The 18318-nt window shown below is 31.4% G+C and overlaps 4 protein-coding genes across 4 annotated transcripts; 2 read left to right on the top strand and 2 right to left on the bottom strand. All coding sequences in view use genetic code 6, as the record gives it.

Moving 5' to 3' along the window:
• Nucleotides 1-1790: 1790 nt before the first annotated feature.
• Nucleotides 1791-7568, top strand: SS50377_26667 (Cysteine-rich membrane protein 2; the record flags this gene model as incomplete). The annotated part of the gene is made up of 1 exon (XM_067910473.1): nt 1791-7568. The coding sequence occupies one exon, from the start codon at nt 1791-1793 to the stop codon at nt 7566-7568; it is 5778 nt and encodes a 1925-aa protein (XP_067761160.1).
• Nucleotides 7569-10070: 2502 nt separating this feature from the next.
• On the bottom strand, nt 10071-10553 carry SS50377_26666 (uncharacterized protein; the record flags this gene model as incomplete). Its single annotated transcript, XM_067910472.1, has 1 exon — nt 10071-10553. The coding sequence occupies one exon, from the start codon at nt 10551-10553 to the stop codon at nt 10071-10073; it is 483 nt and encodes a 160-aa protein (XP_067761159.1).
• A 1754-nt stretch (nt 10554-12307) lies between these two features.
• SS50377_26665 (uncharacterized protein) lies at nt 12308-12625 on the bottom strand (the record flags this gene model as incomplete). Its single annotated transcript, XM_067910471.1, has 1 exon — nt 12308-12625. One exon carries the CDS (start codon nt 12623-12625, stop codon nt 12308-12310), a length of 318 nt encoding a protein of 105 aa, XP_067761158.1.
• Nucleotides 12626-12754: 129 nt separating this feature from the next.
• Nucleotides 12755-17845, top strand: SS50377_26664 (uncharacterized protein; the record flags this gene model as incomplete). Its single annotated transcript, XM_067910470.1, has 1 exon — nt 12755-17845. The coding sequence occupies one exon, from the start codon at nt 12755-12757 to the stop codon at nt 17843-17845; it is 5091 nt and encodes a 1696-aa protein (XP_067761157.1).
• Between the last annotated feature and the right edge of the window lie 473 nt (nt 17846-18318).

Genomic DNA, 18318 nt, shown 5'->3' with positions numbered 1-18318 from the left:
GAATTAAATAATATTATGATCCCATAAAATATACTACCTCTATACAACATCTAACATAACGTATAAGGTATAATTTGGGATGCTGATAGTATTATTTATGTTGTTAAATATTAAAAATATTTGTAGTATATCCAATAATTTTATTATAAGTTTTTGTTAGTAAGCTAGAAATAATAGGCTTAAATATATTATAATAGAAAAGGATATGTCAATCTGCTCAAACAAGTTAGAATAACGTCACATAATTAGATTATGTAAAACCGTATTTTTTGTTGTAACATAGAGCTTAAGTAGAAAATGGGACCATCACAACGAATATAAGCTATCTATAATTGAAACAGACTTTACAATGCTATATACTCAAATTAAAGTTGTTAAATGGACAATACACCATATTCATTATTCGCACTAGTTTTATTTTTCTTAAAATACTAAGAATCAATATTTCTATTGCGACAAGGGTTCTAATATTATTGAAGATTATATAAGTATATTTTTGCTTAAAGTTAATCAGAACATTTGTAGTATCTGTATTATTCTATGGATGATTTTAAATGTTAAAGTATAACATAGGAGCTATACTATAATTCATTACATGATTTTATTCATAGCAATATAAGATTTAATTTTAATAGAAATATTATATCTTTAGATCTAAGCGATGATAGAAGTTAATATGTTATACCATATTTACTACCAATGGATATTAGCAACATAACATGAGATATTGTATAATAATAGAAACATATAAAACTGCCATTGATTTTGCTTCTACTGTTATTTTTAGCTATATAATACTTTAATTTAACCTAATAGCGTTATTATTAGATGAATCTGCATAGATTTTAAACATTGAGGTTATAAAACATAATTCAACAACCACTAGTTTTAGCATAGTGGAAAAAACAGTTACTACTGATAGTGGATGGTTCAATTTAATAAGTATCTTCATTTGGGTATTCTGTTTATTAAAATACAAATGTATTAAAGATTAGACATATATACCTATCGTCATAATCTTGTACATATCCAGGACTACTTGAGTTTCTCAATATACTTTTCAATAATTGATAAATTAAGATGTAAATTTATATAACATAAATGGAGTTAAAGGAAAACTTGTATTTAATTAATTATTGGTGAAAATTATTACTTAATCTTCTATCTTTATCCAGGAATACAGAATCATGGAAAATTATAGATTTATGTGTTTCACTTATAACAATAATAATGTAGATGCTCTACATTATATGATTAATAATTATTAGTGGCTTATGATCTGAATTCTGTAATATTGGTTGTATTAAAATTTATTCATAATACTCGTAATTTAATAAAATAATTAGATAATTGAGTGTAGGTAGCATTAAATTTTATTAAAATGTCTTGTTATTTTATCAAATATTTGTTTTAACGATTCAGAATATATTGGCTTCTTTCGATAAATTTTATATTAATTAACATGATAAATGTGTTTATATCATTGCCAATACAATTAATTCTTCTCAACAAATATAAGGACCGATATTATACTATTTTACTGAGTTAAATCAACTTTTAACTTTGAATCAAAACAAACTTATTGACTATTCTACCATTATAGAATAACTATTTTTTTTGTACAGATCACATTTTCTAAAACTTTAACTACACTATTTATATTAATTACAGAATTACTAAACAAACTGAAAATCATAAATATATATTCATAGTATATTATCATATAATTCACTTTTGCAAATTTTCAATAACTTATTATTTTATTATCTAGCTTACTTTGTCCCTCCAAAATGATCTTAATATTCCAGTCTATGTTTTCTTGCCCCCGCTGCAACCCACCTCTCATTTTTACGAATGCGGGCTGTGAACTCATTTGTCCGGCTGGGCAAATTCCTTTTCTGAATTTTTACTGCCAGCCCGAGACGTCCTGCGACTTGAAAGATGAAAACGTCTGCGTTCCAGCATGCACCCTCCCGAAAATCAATGTGTCGCACACGTGCTAAATTTCAAAGGGCGCGTTCGTGCTGAATGGCGCAAAAGTCGAGGCCTGTCCGCAGTTTTTTTCGCAAGACGGCGATTACAAATTTTGCGTTTCAACGTGTAGCTCAAATCGCATTTTGGTCGGTAGCGAGTGCGTTTCCTGCGCTCCTGCGTTCAAAAACGGCGATGTTTGCGTAGATTCCTGCGACAGTTTGAGTTTTCGCTTCAATTTTTCGTGCGTGAAAAGTTGCCCCGAGATGACAAATTCTTACAGCGGAAGTTGCGTTTCCAGTGTTGGAAATTTGATTGGAATCGACGGCCAGTTCTAGTCCGGCTGTGCGCATTTTAGGAAGGGAAGCTTCTGCATAGAGAAATGCGAAATCGGTGCAGATTCAGATGGGTTTTGCACTATTTCTAGCGATTTCGTCCTGGATGGACTTTATGTCGAAAGCTGTCCTGGAAAGTCATAGGGTCAATTCTGCGTTGACGCATGTTCTGGCGATTTTGGCGATAACGGGGGTACAATCTGTAGCACGACAGGTGATGGTTTTATCTAAGAAAATGTTTGGGTTACTGTCTGTGGAGTCGATTTTGGCTTTATTCAAGGTGTTAAATGCGTTAAAAGCTGCGAGTTTGGGTTTGCTACATTATATAACAATTACTGCTTCTCAAGTTCTCCGAATGCAAGTTTTTCACTAATTTAAGACTTTGTATGGGTGGAAAAGTGTGATTTAGGGAAGGTAATTCAAGGAAATCATTGTATGGATAGCTGCTCTAATAAATTTGGATTAGATGTAGATTCGAATATTTGCATTTCATATCCTCCAAAGGCTGGATTGTTTTTGTTCAATAATAAGTGGGTCTAAGTTTGTCCTCAACCTTTTGTTTTGCAGGAAATTTATTGCTAGCCGGTTTGTGATTTGTATTTTGGCAGTGTTAATTTTGTCTGCACAAATTTAAATGGAAATAAAGTCATTTCTAATGGAATATGGAAAGAAAAATGTAATTTAAACGAATTTTTGCATTAAAAACAATGCTTTTTGGTATGTCCCACGGAATTTGCTGGATACAGCGGGCTGTGTATAAATTCACCTCCAATAAGCTTCTTTTTAGCGATACATAATATCTGGTAGACACCGTGCTTAACTGGTGTTTATTAAGACTCAATTTGTATCAATAATTGTAATATTGGATATGAAATTATTAGTTTTTAATGCGTCTAATGTAGACTTTTTGATCCAATTTAATCAAAATGTACATAACTATGCTCCATTTTATCAGAAAATAGCACAAACTGTATCTCAAAGTGTGATGAATGTTAAAGTCAGATTAAACTAGATTCTGGTTAAATTTAGTGTGTTACTCACTGCAATGGTGACAGATTTTTACTTGGAGATAGATGTGTTAAAACTTGTCCTATTTATAAATCTGGCATATTTTGCGTAGATAGTTGTAGTAAAAATCAATTTTTAAATAATAGTTAGTGCGTAGATAATTGTACTTTTGGAAAATATGAGTTAAATGCAATTTCTTAGAAAATTTGTATTGATAATAATTAGTGTAGTAAGTTTAAAGCTATTACTTTAAATTCTCAATTAAATGCTTATGAATGTATGGATTCTTGTGAATTTATGAATAATTTAGTGAATGGATAGTTAAATTGCAGCTAATCACTATCTGGAGGATAGTTTTATTAGGCACGACTGGATACAATATTTGGTTAAGTTATTATTAAATGTGATACGTATTATGTACTATAAACGAGAGAATGTGTATATAAGTGTCCTTTAAATACATTTTTAAATATAACAATGGATTTTTGTTAGCCGTTATGTTCGTAGTTTATAAATTATGAAAATGGATAATTTAGTTGTTTAGAGATATGTCCTTCTAATCATGATTAATTCCAAGTTTGTACATCTTCATGTAATTTAATTATGAAAAATGGTTAGTGCACAGATTCATGTGTTGCGTAACACAATGGTATATGTGAGTTATAAACGTAAGATTTTGAAAATTATTTTCATAATAAAAAATCACAAGGATGCATGTAGTTGTTTACACCTTTATTAAATTAATTTTGTACTGCAGAAAATATACATTTTAATTTTAATTCATAGATTATTAATGTATTAAGTCTTACTAAAAAATAATAAGGTATATACTGCAATTTTTCAGGTATAGATTTGGTTAATTCTAGTATAGAAAATATAATTTTCATATTAAATATCAGTAATTTAGATACTACTGGTTGTTAGAGCATTAATATTGCTTTATTTAGTCAATTAATTAATTCAACGCTCAAAAAAATATATATCTCAGGAAATATTAATATTAGCGGTAATTATAAAGTTTCTGCATTATCTATTTTTTCTCATAACTCTTAAGTTTAAGTATCCTCTACATTAACTTTAAATGAAAATTCAGAGGACTATCCTCAATTATAGTCTATTATCGGATTAATTTAGCTTACTGATTATATTTAAGATATAACTAAACTTAATATTACAACTATCAAGCTTTATGATAAATTTGAGTTAACATTAGTTTACCAATAAGGATAAGACATTATTATTTTTGAGAAATAGGTAAGAAACGCATTAAATGCGTCTTGGTATATTAATGGGAGCTATATTCCATGTTATGATATGCCAAATTAGTTTTGTATTTCAAATAATGGTAAAATGACACAATTATGTGTTGGGGCGTCATGCCATGATAGAACTTTGAACACTAGCTGCAATCCAGACTATAATTAAATATATTTTGGAATGTAATGCGTTAATAGCTGTCCTTCAGGGTATAGTGTCTACCAAGGAATAGTTGCTAAATATTGTCTCCTAAATTGCCCAATAAATTATAAGTCTATTAGTAGAATCTGTGTTTGTCAAGGTTTTATTTATGAAGGGAAATGCATATTAAATTGCCCTATTGGATTTGAGAAGTAAGGAGAAACATGTATTATCACTTGTTTGCAACTTAATAATTAGTGTGTTACTCAATGCCCTGTTGGTTATATATAAAATGGAAAATCCTGCGATGTAAATAATGTTTTTGTTGATTGCGTGCCTGGATAATATTTATAGGCGGGATAATGTGTTAAAGTTTGTGAAAATACAGTAAGGTATAAAAATTCTTGTTTACCATGTGTTTATGGTGGTTTTAATATAGCGACTAATGAATGTGATGTTACTTGCAAATAAAAAGTGTGCCTTCCTATCTGCAAGGAAGGGTTCTACTTAAATTATGCGGATATGACATGTCTTAAAGATAAAGAGCAAAGGATTGATCAAAATTATACTTTAGTATTTTGCCCTGCTCCAACATGGAATTTAAACCAAAAATGTTAATTAGAATGTCCTTTTAATTATTTAGCACTATCTGATAGATCTTATAGATTATGTAGTCCATCATGTAAAATGAACCAAGTTAACTAAACTAATATTTGTCAGTCATCTTGCAACCAAACATTTTTCATTGATTAATATAATAATTGTATAGACAAGTGTCCATTTATCATTGAAAATAACAAATGTACTTCTAAATGTAGTTAAATGATGTATTTAATCAATGATATTCATTGTAGATGGATATGTCCATTCTTTATTTACGATTAACCTTACTATATTTTTGACTAATTAAATGTAAATTCTTTACCATTCAATATTCAAGGTTAATGTACAGAAAACTGTAGTTTTAATCCTTTTACTTACGTTAAAGTTAGAGATAATATGAAATAATGTATTAAATGTGACCTATTTTCAACATCATATTTTGAGTGTTTAGCATATAGTAATATATCACAATTTTGTAATTCTATGACTTTTTAGCTCTTTAAAGATAGTTCAGTAGGATATATTATATATATTTGTAATGATGGGAATTGTAAAAATTAGTACAGTTAGATTATAACTCTTACATTTCTTGATGGAAAACCTATTACAATTACAGAATGTATAGATTCTTGCCCTAATTTTTTGAACGAATCTGCAAGTTTATGTGTTGATTCGTGTTCACCAAAGGCATTTTAAGATAATTTTTGTATTGATGTTTGTCTTGTAGACCAAGAAAATTTTATTATGTTTAATAGTATTTGTAGTAATTCTTGTGGTTTTTTGGTTAATACTTATGTTGTCAATAACTATTATGGTTACTTCTGTGAAAGAGCATGTTAAGATTTCCATAATTTTGTTTTAGAATAAACTATAAATGGAGTTGACTTGAAGGTATGTTCTGAAAAGTGTAATGAGGATTAAATCGTTTATAAGAATACATGTGTAAATAAGCCTATACAAAAAGTTATATATAGTGAGAATAAGACCTGCTAACTAGTAAACTGTTTTGGGGAGTCATGTAAATGTTTCGAAGTCTAGATAGACGAGTGTTTACCGCCTTTTTTTATTATTGATGAGAAAACATAATTTAGATGTGTAAAATCTTGCAAAAATTAGAGATTTATTCCTGTTTATTAAATTAGTATATTAATATATGTTTAGTGCCAGGATAATTGCCCACAGGATACGTTTATCAATAGCTCAAATTTTTGTGTTTCATTAAACTCTCCAACCTGCAAGGTGTGGTTTTTATCTCCAGAAAACGATTTTTTTTGCGATTCAAACTGTGGTGTAAATAATTTGGTATCATACCCTTATACTTATCTACCAGATACGTAGAATCCACGTTGCACTGATCTCTGCAAATCTTTATAAAAGTTTTATCCAGATGCTCCAATTATTGTCTTAAAAGGTACAATATGTGTTGATTTTGCTCCTAATCTTTGCGCCTCTATCCAAATTTTAGCGGATTTCAGTTGCTTAGCGCAAAATGAATGTCCGACATCAACAGTGACTAATGCATCTTGGCAATTTCCTAATACACCACAGTGTCCTTCATGCGAGGATGGACTCTTTGCAACTAATTCTGGTTGTGTTTTTGCATGCCCGGAACCTCTTGTTGGTGATTTTAAGCGTGGAATTTGCGTGGAAATGGCAAGTAATCAGCAGTTCAAAATGGTATAAAACCGCAAGATTCTGGCTCCAGCTTGTGTGGGTTCAATTATTATTTGCTGCTCAAAACTTGAATTCGTGACAAGCATGCGCGAATGTATTTCGAAACCGTCAATGGTTCTAAACCCATATCAAGGTGGCGAATGTGATTCTTTTATTAGTTAGGAAGAAGATTAACCTAATTTATGCACCAATTGCACGTTCGCACTTCGTCCAAGTGGGCTCTTTTATGAGTGCATTAATGACTGTAGATCAGATTACTTCAATGCACGAACACGATTATGTGAGGATACATTAGTGGTTTATAATATGGAACATTTAATTTTCCCAGTATTTGGAGATGAGATTAAACGAAATGTTGGAATCTAGTAATTAGGGATTGTAATAGGCTTTCTAGTTATATTTATACTTTGTGCTTCAGGAATTTATTTGTGGTTAATTTTGGCCAAAAACAGGCGAAATTTGATTGTTAGTTTTGTTGATTATCGTGTGAAAGGTATTATTATAAGCAAAGATGATTAGTAAACAAGCTATTCTGGGTTTTTATCCGGGACTGAAGATCGAATTTTTGAATTAGCATGAATGAGGTGTATGGGCTGATACTAGGGGATTATTGAAGCTTATATTATTTAATAACTATACTCAGAATAGTAATATAGAAATATAGCTAAGCAAGAGTGATATTAGAATTATCATAGATCTGTATAAATTAGATTGATGAAAAGGTTATCAAATTTATAATTAGTGAATCATTCGTTTCGTTTAAAATAAATTTTTATAATTGTACTATTTATCTTATAATTTATTTAAAATAATTTAATATTTTTTTTAATTATTTAATAATCACAAAATTCAAGTTTTCATAATATAGCATTTTTATTTGCTGTAGGTTAAATCTTACTTTATTAGGAATGTTTGCTATAAATGTGAATTAGTAATCAGAATTAATATTTTAAATATACTTTAGGTATCTAAAAAAATAGTACAGTAGTAAATAGCCCAATGTAGAAACAAAAAGTGTTATGACAGTTGTCAGTTTAAAAATTCAATTGTAAACAATAGAATTCATATAAGGAAAAATGACATTCATACTTTTATACTTCTATATTGGGATATTTATAAGTATTTTACTTTAAAATGAGAATAAGTCTAAATTTTGTGAAATATTTTTAATCATTATATAGAATTTCATAAAATATTAATTTTTGAAAATCAATTTCGTGATTATCCATTTAGCAACAAATTGGTTTGATGTTATTATGTTGAATCATATATATTAAATTATTATTTTAATCATATTTCGCTAATTGTTAACCAAAGAATGGATTATCAATTATAATTTCGAACTCTAAAAATTCATCGTATTTGATATTGAATAATTTATATTATTAATATCTAATAAATTTATTTACTCTAAATCAAATTCCTTTTTATGATTTTCAATTATTTCTGTTTAATAGTAAACTTACCAGTAAAGAAGGCGTAAAACTGCTAGTTTGAATTTTGAAAAAGATAACAGAATTTTATCATTCGTATTCGCTAATAATAAAACATGACACCTTTTATCAAAACTACTAATTACTGTTATGGACATTCTGTGGTAGTGACTTATTTCTTATAGGAATATTTAAGCTGACATGCACTTGAAATTATGTTATACTGCTATACTATATATTGGAAAGTATTACCGGATATTTCGATAATCTAACAAAACTAAATCGAGCGAGGGTTTGGAAAATTTATAACTGATTATTGCTTATATATTAAAATAAATAATACATAATAAATTAGCAGTTATCTTAAGCCTAGCAGTTTTCACGTTCACTAGATAGCTAGTATCTAGGTTATCGAAATGTTTAGGTTAAAGACTAACCACTTATGATAATATATGAGAGACTGCTATCACACACTCAACGGAACTAGCTGAGTAGGGATACATCTTATATGGATTAGGGTAAGCAAGTATAAAAATTATATTAACTGAAAGCTTTGCAAAATTTATACCTAACTAGTGTAGCAAATAGCTAATCAAACTTATAATAAAGCAACAGGTTCTCTGCTTTGGAACATCCATGATAGTGTATGATATACTATTATTTTACTAGATAGGAGTTATCAGAGCGAATCAGAGTAACAATACTAAAAGCAAGTGAAATTATTTGTGCAAGATGTATCAGTAGGTGCTCAGGATGTGAGATTCGCCAAAAATATAACCAGAGCTTGCTAAATATATTATTCGTGTAGCATTATATTGCTCTATGTATTTGAGAGGAGTGATCCTGATATCTTGGGTTGCTAGAGCACTTATTTTACTACTTGGGTATTTCATAACTATGCAGATATATAATATATTAGCAAGGCGCACAGTAGGTAATTAGCTGGCATACAGAAACTAAATAAAAATAGATTTAAAAGCTTACCCATAATTAGTATATTTCGATGCAGTTGGTAATAATTACAATACTAGTTTAAGTAAATATCGTTTACTCAGTATTAGACATGATCTGCTTGATGTATTTAACTTAACTAATCCTGCACAGTGTCAAATTTATCACTAGCACTATGCACTAAATTGTTGCTAATGCATTCCATAGGATACAATATTCTGGCTTTGAGTCGAAAATATGCTATGAATTATAAGAATATTAAATATTTAGAGCTCCTTAGTTTTAACCTGAATTTTGATATAAAATAATGATAATTTTAATAATATATATTAAATACCAATATAGTATAATCAGTAAACAAAAACTTATACTAGTAAATATAAATATAACTAAATCTGCTCATATGCATAATTTGAGTTTCCCTATATAATAACACTATGTATACCTATTTTTATAATATATCATATGATATAATTTTAATTATCAGAGCAGTAATTTTAAAGTCTTAAATGTCGCAGCCTCTCATCGATAGCGGAAGCGCTTTAAAAATCGAGATTTCATATTTTATTATACATTAAATTTAACTAAAATGCTATTCCTTCAAAATGCGTTCAATAAGTTACCCAGACAATTCACAAGCGCCATTTAGCTAATGCTATCCACTACATATCGAATGTACCTATCATACCTCCATTTATCACTATTTCATCATTCCTGATACCGCCAAGAGTAAATCCAAAGCACCCTACAAACCGATCCTCAGAAGTTTAAAAGCAGCATCGTCAAGATGTCCCAAACGGTACGGTTTTTAATTCTGCAACATCGCCTATTGAACCGATTTAAGGTTGATAGATTCGTGAAATTTCAGCGGAAATTTGGTCCATAACTGCATGGAATCTCGAGAGCGCGAGAGCGAAGTATACACCGAAGGGAATTTATTAGGGACGAAGTTGCATGAGCTGCACGAAATCTAGAGATCTGCGAGCGGACAGGGCAAGTGGAAATGTGGTTATTAGGGTGACGAGGATAGCGCTAGCTGGTGGTCAGGCCCCAGCGAGGTAGCAATATCATAATTTATTAAGAACAGGACTGAGATTATGCTAGCTTAGGACCTCCACATCTTGGTGCTACGAGGCTGAGTTGCGGCTGTTGGCATAGTGAATAATGGCTTATCCTTCATATTTGGCATAGGTGGCTGCTAGTGAAGTGGGTACCACTAGTACTGCTACCCCAAGTAGTTCCATAGATAGCACCAAGGCAGGCGTGAGTGGTACTGGGATAGTGCTTGATGATTATGCAATACTATAGTATATATAATAATAACTTAATTGGAGTTTAGTAGTATGTATGCATTGGGAGTGGTGCCTATAAGGATATTTAGTATATACTATTGTATTTATAGAATATACTACTATGCTTACTAATATATATTCACTTATGAGCCCAGGTGCACAGTAGCCTAAGAAGGGTATTCTTACTAGTAATGCAAGCACAGGCTATGCCGAAGACTGTATACATTCTATCTTTAATACCCGGATGATGCATAATCTATCAAAAATGGTATTCTGCAGTCTCACTCGGTATGCTGCTTAAGACAGAAGCATAGGGATGGATGAGTTTTAAATGGTAACGACGACTCGCAGGATGAGTTTTACCAAAGCGAGGCCAGCGAGAGTGTGGCTATCAGGGTGACGAGATGGCGCTAGCTGGTAGTCAGGACCCAGCGAGGTAGCAATATCATAATTTAGCAAGAATAGGGTTGGACTTATGCTAGCTTAGGCCTTCCACATTTTGGTGCTACGAGCCTGAGTTGAGGCTGTTGGCATAGTGAATAATGGCTTAACCTTCAGATTTGGCATACCTGCCTGCTACTGAAGTGGGTATCACTAGTACTGGTACCCCAAGTATTTCCATAGATAGCACCACGGTAGGCGTGAGTGGTACTGGCGTAGTGATTGATGAGTATGCAATACTATAGTATATATAGTAATAACTTAATTGGAGTTTAGTAGTATATATGCATTGGGAGTGGTGCTTGTAAGGATATATAATATATCTACTATTGTACTTATATAATATACTACTATACTTACTAATATATATTCACTTATGAGCCCAGGTACACAGTAGCCTAAGAAGGCTATTCTCACTAGTAATGCAAGCACAGGCTATGCCGAAGATTGTTTGTATATTCTATCTTTAATAACTATCTGCTACTGAAGTGGGCACCACCAGTACTGGTACCCCAAGTAGTTCCATAGACAGCACCACGGCAGGCGTGAGTGGTACTGGGATAGTGCTTGACGACAATACAATACTATAGTATATATAGGAATATCTTAATTGGAGTTTAGTAGTATATATGCATTGGGAGTGGTGCTTATAAGGATATTTAGTATATACTATTGTATTTATATAATATACTACTACCCTTACTAATACATATTCACTTATGAGCCCAGGTACACAGTAGCACTAGGAAGGGTATTCTTACCTGTAGAGTACAAGCACAGGCTATGCCGAAGACTGTTTGTATTCTATCTTTAATAACTATCTGCTACTGAAGTGGGCACCACTAGTACTGGACCCCAAGTAGTTCCATAGATAGCACCAAGGCAGGCATGAGTGGTACTGGCATAGTGCTGGATGAGTATACAATACTATAGTATATATAGTAATATCTTAATTGGAGTTTAGTAGTATATATGCATTGGGAGTGGTGCCTATAAGGATATTTAGTATATTACTATTGTATTTATAGAATATACTACTATGCTTACTAATATATATTCACCTATGAGCCCAGGTGCACAGTAGCCTAAGAAGGCTATTCTTACCTGTAGAGTACAAGCACAGGTTATGCCGAATACTGTATGTATTCTATGTTTAATACCCGGATGATGCATAATCTATCAAAAATGATATTCTGTACTCTCACTCGGTATGCTGCTTAAGACCGAAGCATAGGGATAGATGAATGTTAAATGGTAACGACGACTCGCAGGATGAGTTTTACTGAAGAGAAGCGACGTCAGCAGAAGATGCTACTTATTGCATCTAGTAACGATAGGGATGCGTGGGATCATGCATAGAGTATGAGCTAATGTATTTTTAGGAAACTCCTATATTTACTAATAATGCGTGATAGTTAAGTAGTATTGTTTATTATTAATTCCATACTAGCGCTTAAAGGCAGATGGAAAAGTTACCCGAGTTCATTTCATACTTTTTAGTTCGTAAAACGCTTAACATTCATTAATTATAATATGTATTAAATTATGTATTATAAATGCAAGTAGAGTTTTTTATTCATAGTATAATATAATATCAATATATAATATTGATATATTTTACTTTACGTCTTTCCTCTTTCCTTCTTAAATGACTGCAGATTTATCTATCGAGTTTGAAGCTATTCCATTTTCAGTTAAGGCAAGTTAAAATGTAATACTTAGTAAAATTATTTGTAATATTAAATTTACTATAAGAGATAACGAAATTAGTTAATCTATCTAACTTGATAGTGAATAAAAATATATTCTGCGCGCCAATATTAGTACTAAAGAACAACTTTGTGCTGTATAAATAGTACTACTATACAAAAAGTTAAAAAAAATTATACCAAACTGTGCTATATAGCTAGTATAAAAACACGAACTTTTTGTTTATGACGATCTTTACTTCTGGGATAACATTGGAATTGTAGCTGCCCAAATGGGACTTAATACCAAATCAATTAAGATATATAAAGACCATAAAGGGGAAAATTAAACACCAGATTTAGATTTTTATCTAGCAGAGATCAATTAGTACGATTTACAGTATATTTCATTTTATGATAGCTTCGACACATTGACGATTCTAAAACCAGAAGGTATAAACAAGTGTGATTTTCATGAAAATTTAATACTGACCTAGTTAGCTGCAATCTAATATTAGACTACAGAAGAGTACCCGTTGATCTTGCCATTGGTTTTTGGATTTTCTGCATATCAGTTGTACACTGATCAATTCACCAAATTTTTTGCTAAAGCTGATGTTGCATCAGCATAGGATCTTAAGCATTCTATTTTAAGAAAAATATTCGAATTGTCCAATATTGTTTATAACGAACAAGTATTACCAGTTAAATTTAAAGTTATGAATCTGTTCCAACTACCCATCCATTTCATCGGGACTGGGATCAGTTTGTTCATGTTCCAGCAGCTCTGCCACGTGTCCTACCTCTTCAAGGCGGAGTATTTTGCAATATTCTCGTTGATTGATAATAAAGTAACTGACAAACTTACGAACGCTGTCATAAGCCAGAGTTCCAGGTCTGGGAAAAGCGTAGCTCTATATACGCAGTACTTTTTTCACCTCCTGATGGGAAATGTTCCAATATTGCTTAATACTAAAGGATCTAATGGATAACCTTTATACAAATACAAGACACACTCATTTCATCAGTAACTAGTTGCCTAGTATAAAAATACATTCGAGTTGCAGGATTTAACGAACCTCAAGGAAATAGTGCTAGCTGATGTTTATAAATTCCATACCTTTCAGTTGGAAAGCTTAGACTAAATGTCATTTATTTACTATAAGATGAGAATTTTAATTAAGAAAATTGAAGACAACTTGGAATTAGTTCAAAAATTAAAATACGATGGATAGATATCGTAGAAATTTAATAAATTAAAACTTACTTAGTTTTTCATTTTCAATGATAAAAAAAAAATAATTAAAATGTAAAAAGAAGAGATTCTATCAGAAATGAAAATAGATATAGATCCGAAGCAACCTATTATTCTCGTTGATGAGTGCTTGCAATCATAGAAGGGGAAGTTTTCGAAATGCGTGAAGTTGTGTCAGTCGTTGTTCAAACATTACGAGGAGAAGCTGATAAAGTTAGGCAAGGAGCAATATAAGAAGATTTAGGCCACACTTTCTATTCAAGAATTTTAAGAGATAGACAAGTTAGGAGATGTCAAAAACAAAAAATATCATTTATCGATCAATGTTATTTCACAGCTTCTGATTAAAGAGCTTCTGGAATCAGCAAAAACTGAACCAGACAATATTAATGTGGCAGATCGATTCTAAAATAAAGGTATAGACTTGTATCAAACTCTTGAAAACATTATAACCAGTGTTTAATCAAAAAATGCAGATTAGAGATTCAATACTATACACGGCAACCAAGAAATTATGATAGAATATTTGAAGTCTCTTAATAGTTTACTAGGAAAATCAGAGTACATTCTCATAGCGATGGAGTACCTTCGCCTCGAGATTGATGATTACGACCTTCTTGACGAGCTAGTCATTCACTCACCGCAGATATTAAACATTAGGAACAGAACATAATTTAGAGAAATATTCTTTTCAGGAATGGTATATTACAGGAATCGAGGACAGTACTATGAAGATTTTGAAACTAATTTCTACAAATTGATCCTATCGTTGTTCAACCCCAGAGGGGTCGAAACAGCATTTTGGAAAGCATTTTCAGTTATTGCATTTAAATACATTTAAAATGAGAGTTATAGTGAAAATGAAGAAAACGAGAGTTCAGATAACGATGGGGTGGATATGATTAAAGGTTATTGGTCTTCTACAATACAATCTTTAATATCTGAATATTTTATGTTGAAAGAGAATTAGGTTTTACACAAAGAACTTTAAGATATGATTGTAAAGCTACCACAAATGACATTAAAATACACGGTTAAATTCGAGATACCTAATTATGATTATGTTAGTGTTATAATGGTGGGAACAGACCTCACAGTCATCAATTTTCTTAGCGTAAATTAGTTGTGCTATAACACTTTTACAAGCAGAGCAGAGTTAGACTATGTTAACACATAAATATTAGGATATGTTCAGCCTCACGCGTCATTGCTGTCTAGCTTGCAGTACGAGCAACGTCGGATGGTAGTGGATGCTACTGGTTATGTCAAGTCAGTAGGTGCTATCGCACGCACAGTCAAGACGTTTGCTAAAGACACACCAATTTTGATATCACTACTGTTCTCGATGATGACGGAGAAGTCAGTTGAGATGCAGTTCATGTGCTCCTCGATATGTCCGTCTATATGGTTCATTCATAGTTAATATCAATAAAGCAAAATTTACAATTTCAATGCAACCAGCAGGCATGTAGTCAGTTTTTGTATGGAAGATACAGAGAAAATAATATAGCAAACTATGTATCAGTTTGATAGCCTCACCTAAACCTATAACAATATTATCATACACAAAGGTGCTGAGAAAGACGCTAAATTTGAGCTCACAAAAGGAGATGCTCATTTTGAATTACTACAGGAGAATCAAAATTATAATATCAGCTGCATTGCATCGTCGACTCTGAACTACGAGGTGGTCTCCGTTTTGAACTATCAGCTCATGCTTGCATTCATAGAGTAATATTCAACCTCATAGATAGATGAAGCAGCGGCTTAAGATACTCTGTAGTAACTGTCATAGTTCTTCTAAAGAAGCGTATTACTTGAATTTATGCAGGTCATCCTGTTCATGGCGAAGCTTACCTGGCAGTCAGCAACCCTAATTATGAACATTTCCCTGATTATGAAGTAAGTGGACACTGGAAATATCTACGTCTAATACTTGCATGGTGGAAGTATTGATTCCGAGAAAAGCAAGAATGTTTTTAAGTTGCTATAAGATATTTCTGGAGGACACTAATTTATTTTCATGAATCCAACTTTTGATTATGCCTTTTAGAATTATAATACTCACCAAGAAACGTCTGGAAAGGCTACGGTTTATAACTAAATATTGTAAGATTCCATACAGTCAGCAAAGGAGGCATTCGAAGTTTTGAAGCAATAAAACAAGAGTATGAAAACCTTAATAGTAGTCATTCCTTTTGATAAGAAAATGTGCTTCAGTTAAAGTTTAGAGACTGATAGTTATAGAATATTTGACTTCATTTTAACTTTTCACGGATATAAAAAGTTAGACTTGGAAAGCATTTATAATTGTCAGGTTTTGCCAGTAGAGTGTGGGCACCACATTGTAGAAGTTTTGAAGGAGAAGATATAAGCGTTTGCGCTCAGTAACGTGGTTTAAATTGGATTGGACAAAGAGCAGTCGTTTTAGATTCTCAAAATGAAGAAGGATTCTGATGATTTTGTTAAGGGCTAACAGAAAACGGAGAGAGAAGTTATAGTGAAGGAAGCAGCCATTATAGAAGGATAGAAAATGATTTGCCTAGTTTACTAGATAATTTAATTAGCTCCTGAATAAAAGATAAAATTAACGAAGTTATATACAAATAGTAGATATTTTCTAGTACTATAGCATTAGAATACCCACTACATTTAAATAATAACTATTGCTGCAGATAAAAAGATAGTACTATAGAGCTTAAAAGATGCTGAAATTACTTTACTTTAAGGCGAAAATGATAATATCAACCTGGACAAGTTCTTAAAAATAAGTGCATACCCTGAGTGTGAAATTTTTTTCTAGGATAGTTTCGCTAAGTTAATAACTATTGGGAAAGAATTTAAGTTAGATCTCTCGCGTGTGGAAAATATAGATAATATAATGTGTAAGCTGGAATAATTAAAAGATTTACTTGATATACAATAAATACCCGACTAGGAGGATACGAATTTAACGATTAAACTTATTGCTGATTATGATAACTTGATGTTTGCTTATCTAACCCTGGATACCATTTTTGTTTATGCAAAGGATTCTCTACTCAGTGTAGTTGTGAAAGCTTAATCAAATATATAAGCAGTATATTATTATGATAAGGATAACAAAAATATAAACGAAAGAACTAAAACATTGTACGATTACAATCAAGATAATATTATGCAGTTTTATTTAGATAAAGAAATAGACCTTGATGTCAAAGGTTTTGATCTGTTGAAACCAACTAATACTAAGTAAAAAATTACTATATAGTACGAGGGCGAGGATTTCTGGATTTCAGTCACCTATTAGTAATTAGAAAAAGAGGTTTAGTATATAAAAAATACTATTTATAAGATCGAAGGCACTAAGGTGTATTTGAAATGTAGTAATTTGTTTTTACCGTAATTGGTAAAACCAAATATCAAAATTTTAGAATTAATGACGAAACAGTAGAAAAAGTACTATAGCTTACTAAAATCGGCAAATTTAAAGAAGTAAGATGAGGAACTAGAGGAACTACCGCAGTTTTTACTGAGCCAAGATATCATATAATAGGTTGATTCGGTTCATAAACTGATTGAAACAGTTTAAGATGAACATTAATCCACTGTGTTTCAGATAAAATTTATTGGCAGTCCTTAAACGGTTAAGCAAAAAAAATAATTTGTTGGAGGTATTTTTCGTACTGAAGAATCATTAGATGCTAAATAGGTGCTAGAGCTGTTTATCAAGATGAATGCAGTAGCTTATGACATAGTAGAGAAAGATTTAAATGGTGCAGAAATGAAGTATGTTAAAATTTATTTCTTTGAGTGATGCTTTACTTTAGTGCATTTTCTTTAATATTGTTCGTTTAGGAAAACTGTGCACATACCAGTACATAGAATCTTGCCGTTGGGTACGATGACGCATTTGTGTTAGGCAGTGATTTAGTAAATAACTCATACATCCTGCTGTTGTTGCATTCCTATTCTTTGTGATGGAATGCAGTACATGGACTAGATTACCAAAGCGTTAATAGCGCAGAAGGTACTCAGGGAATATCTTGCGAGATGCCACCATATAATTACTCTTGATCTGCTGCAGCAAATAAGTCTAGGTGGAAAGGCATGAGTTCTGCACTGAGGGGTAGAGAAACTATACTAAAGACAATAATTTTGAGATAAGAGATTATAAAGCATATAACAATCTATCAAAACTGTTCATGACATCAAACTCTTGATACAGGCATCAGGCGAGAAGAAAATAAAGGTATACTATAATTGGTAGCAATTAAGTGATCCACCATT

This window comes from Spironucleus salmonicida, chromosome 7, assembly GCF_000497125.1.
Source record: "Spironucleus salmonicida strain ATCC 50377 chromosome 7, whole genome shotgun sequence".
In the NCBI taxonomy this organism is placed as follows: domain Eukaryota; phylum Fornicata; order Diplomonadida; family Hexamitidae; genus Spironucleus; species Spironucleus salmonicida.
Note: the sequence above shows the minus strand (reverse complement) of the source record. Positions and strands in the feature narration are given on the sequence as shown.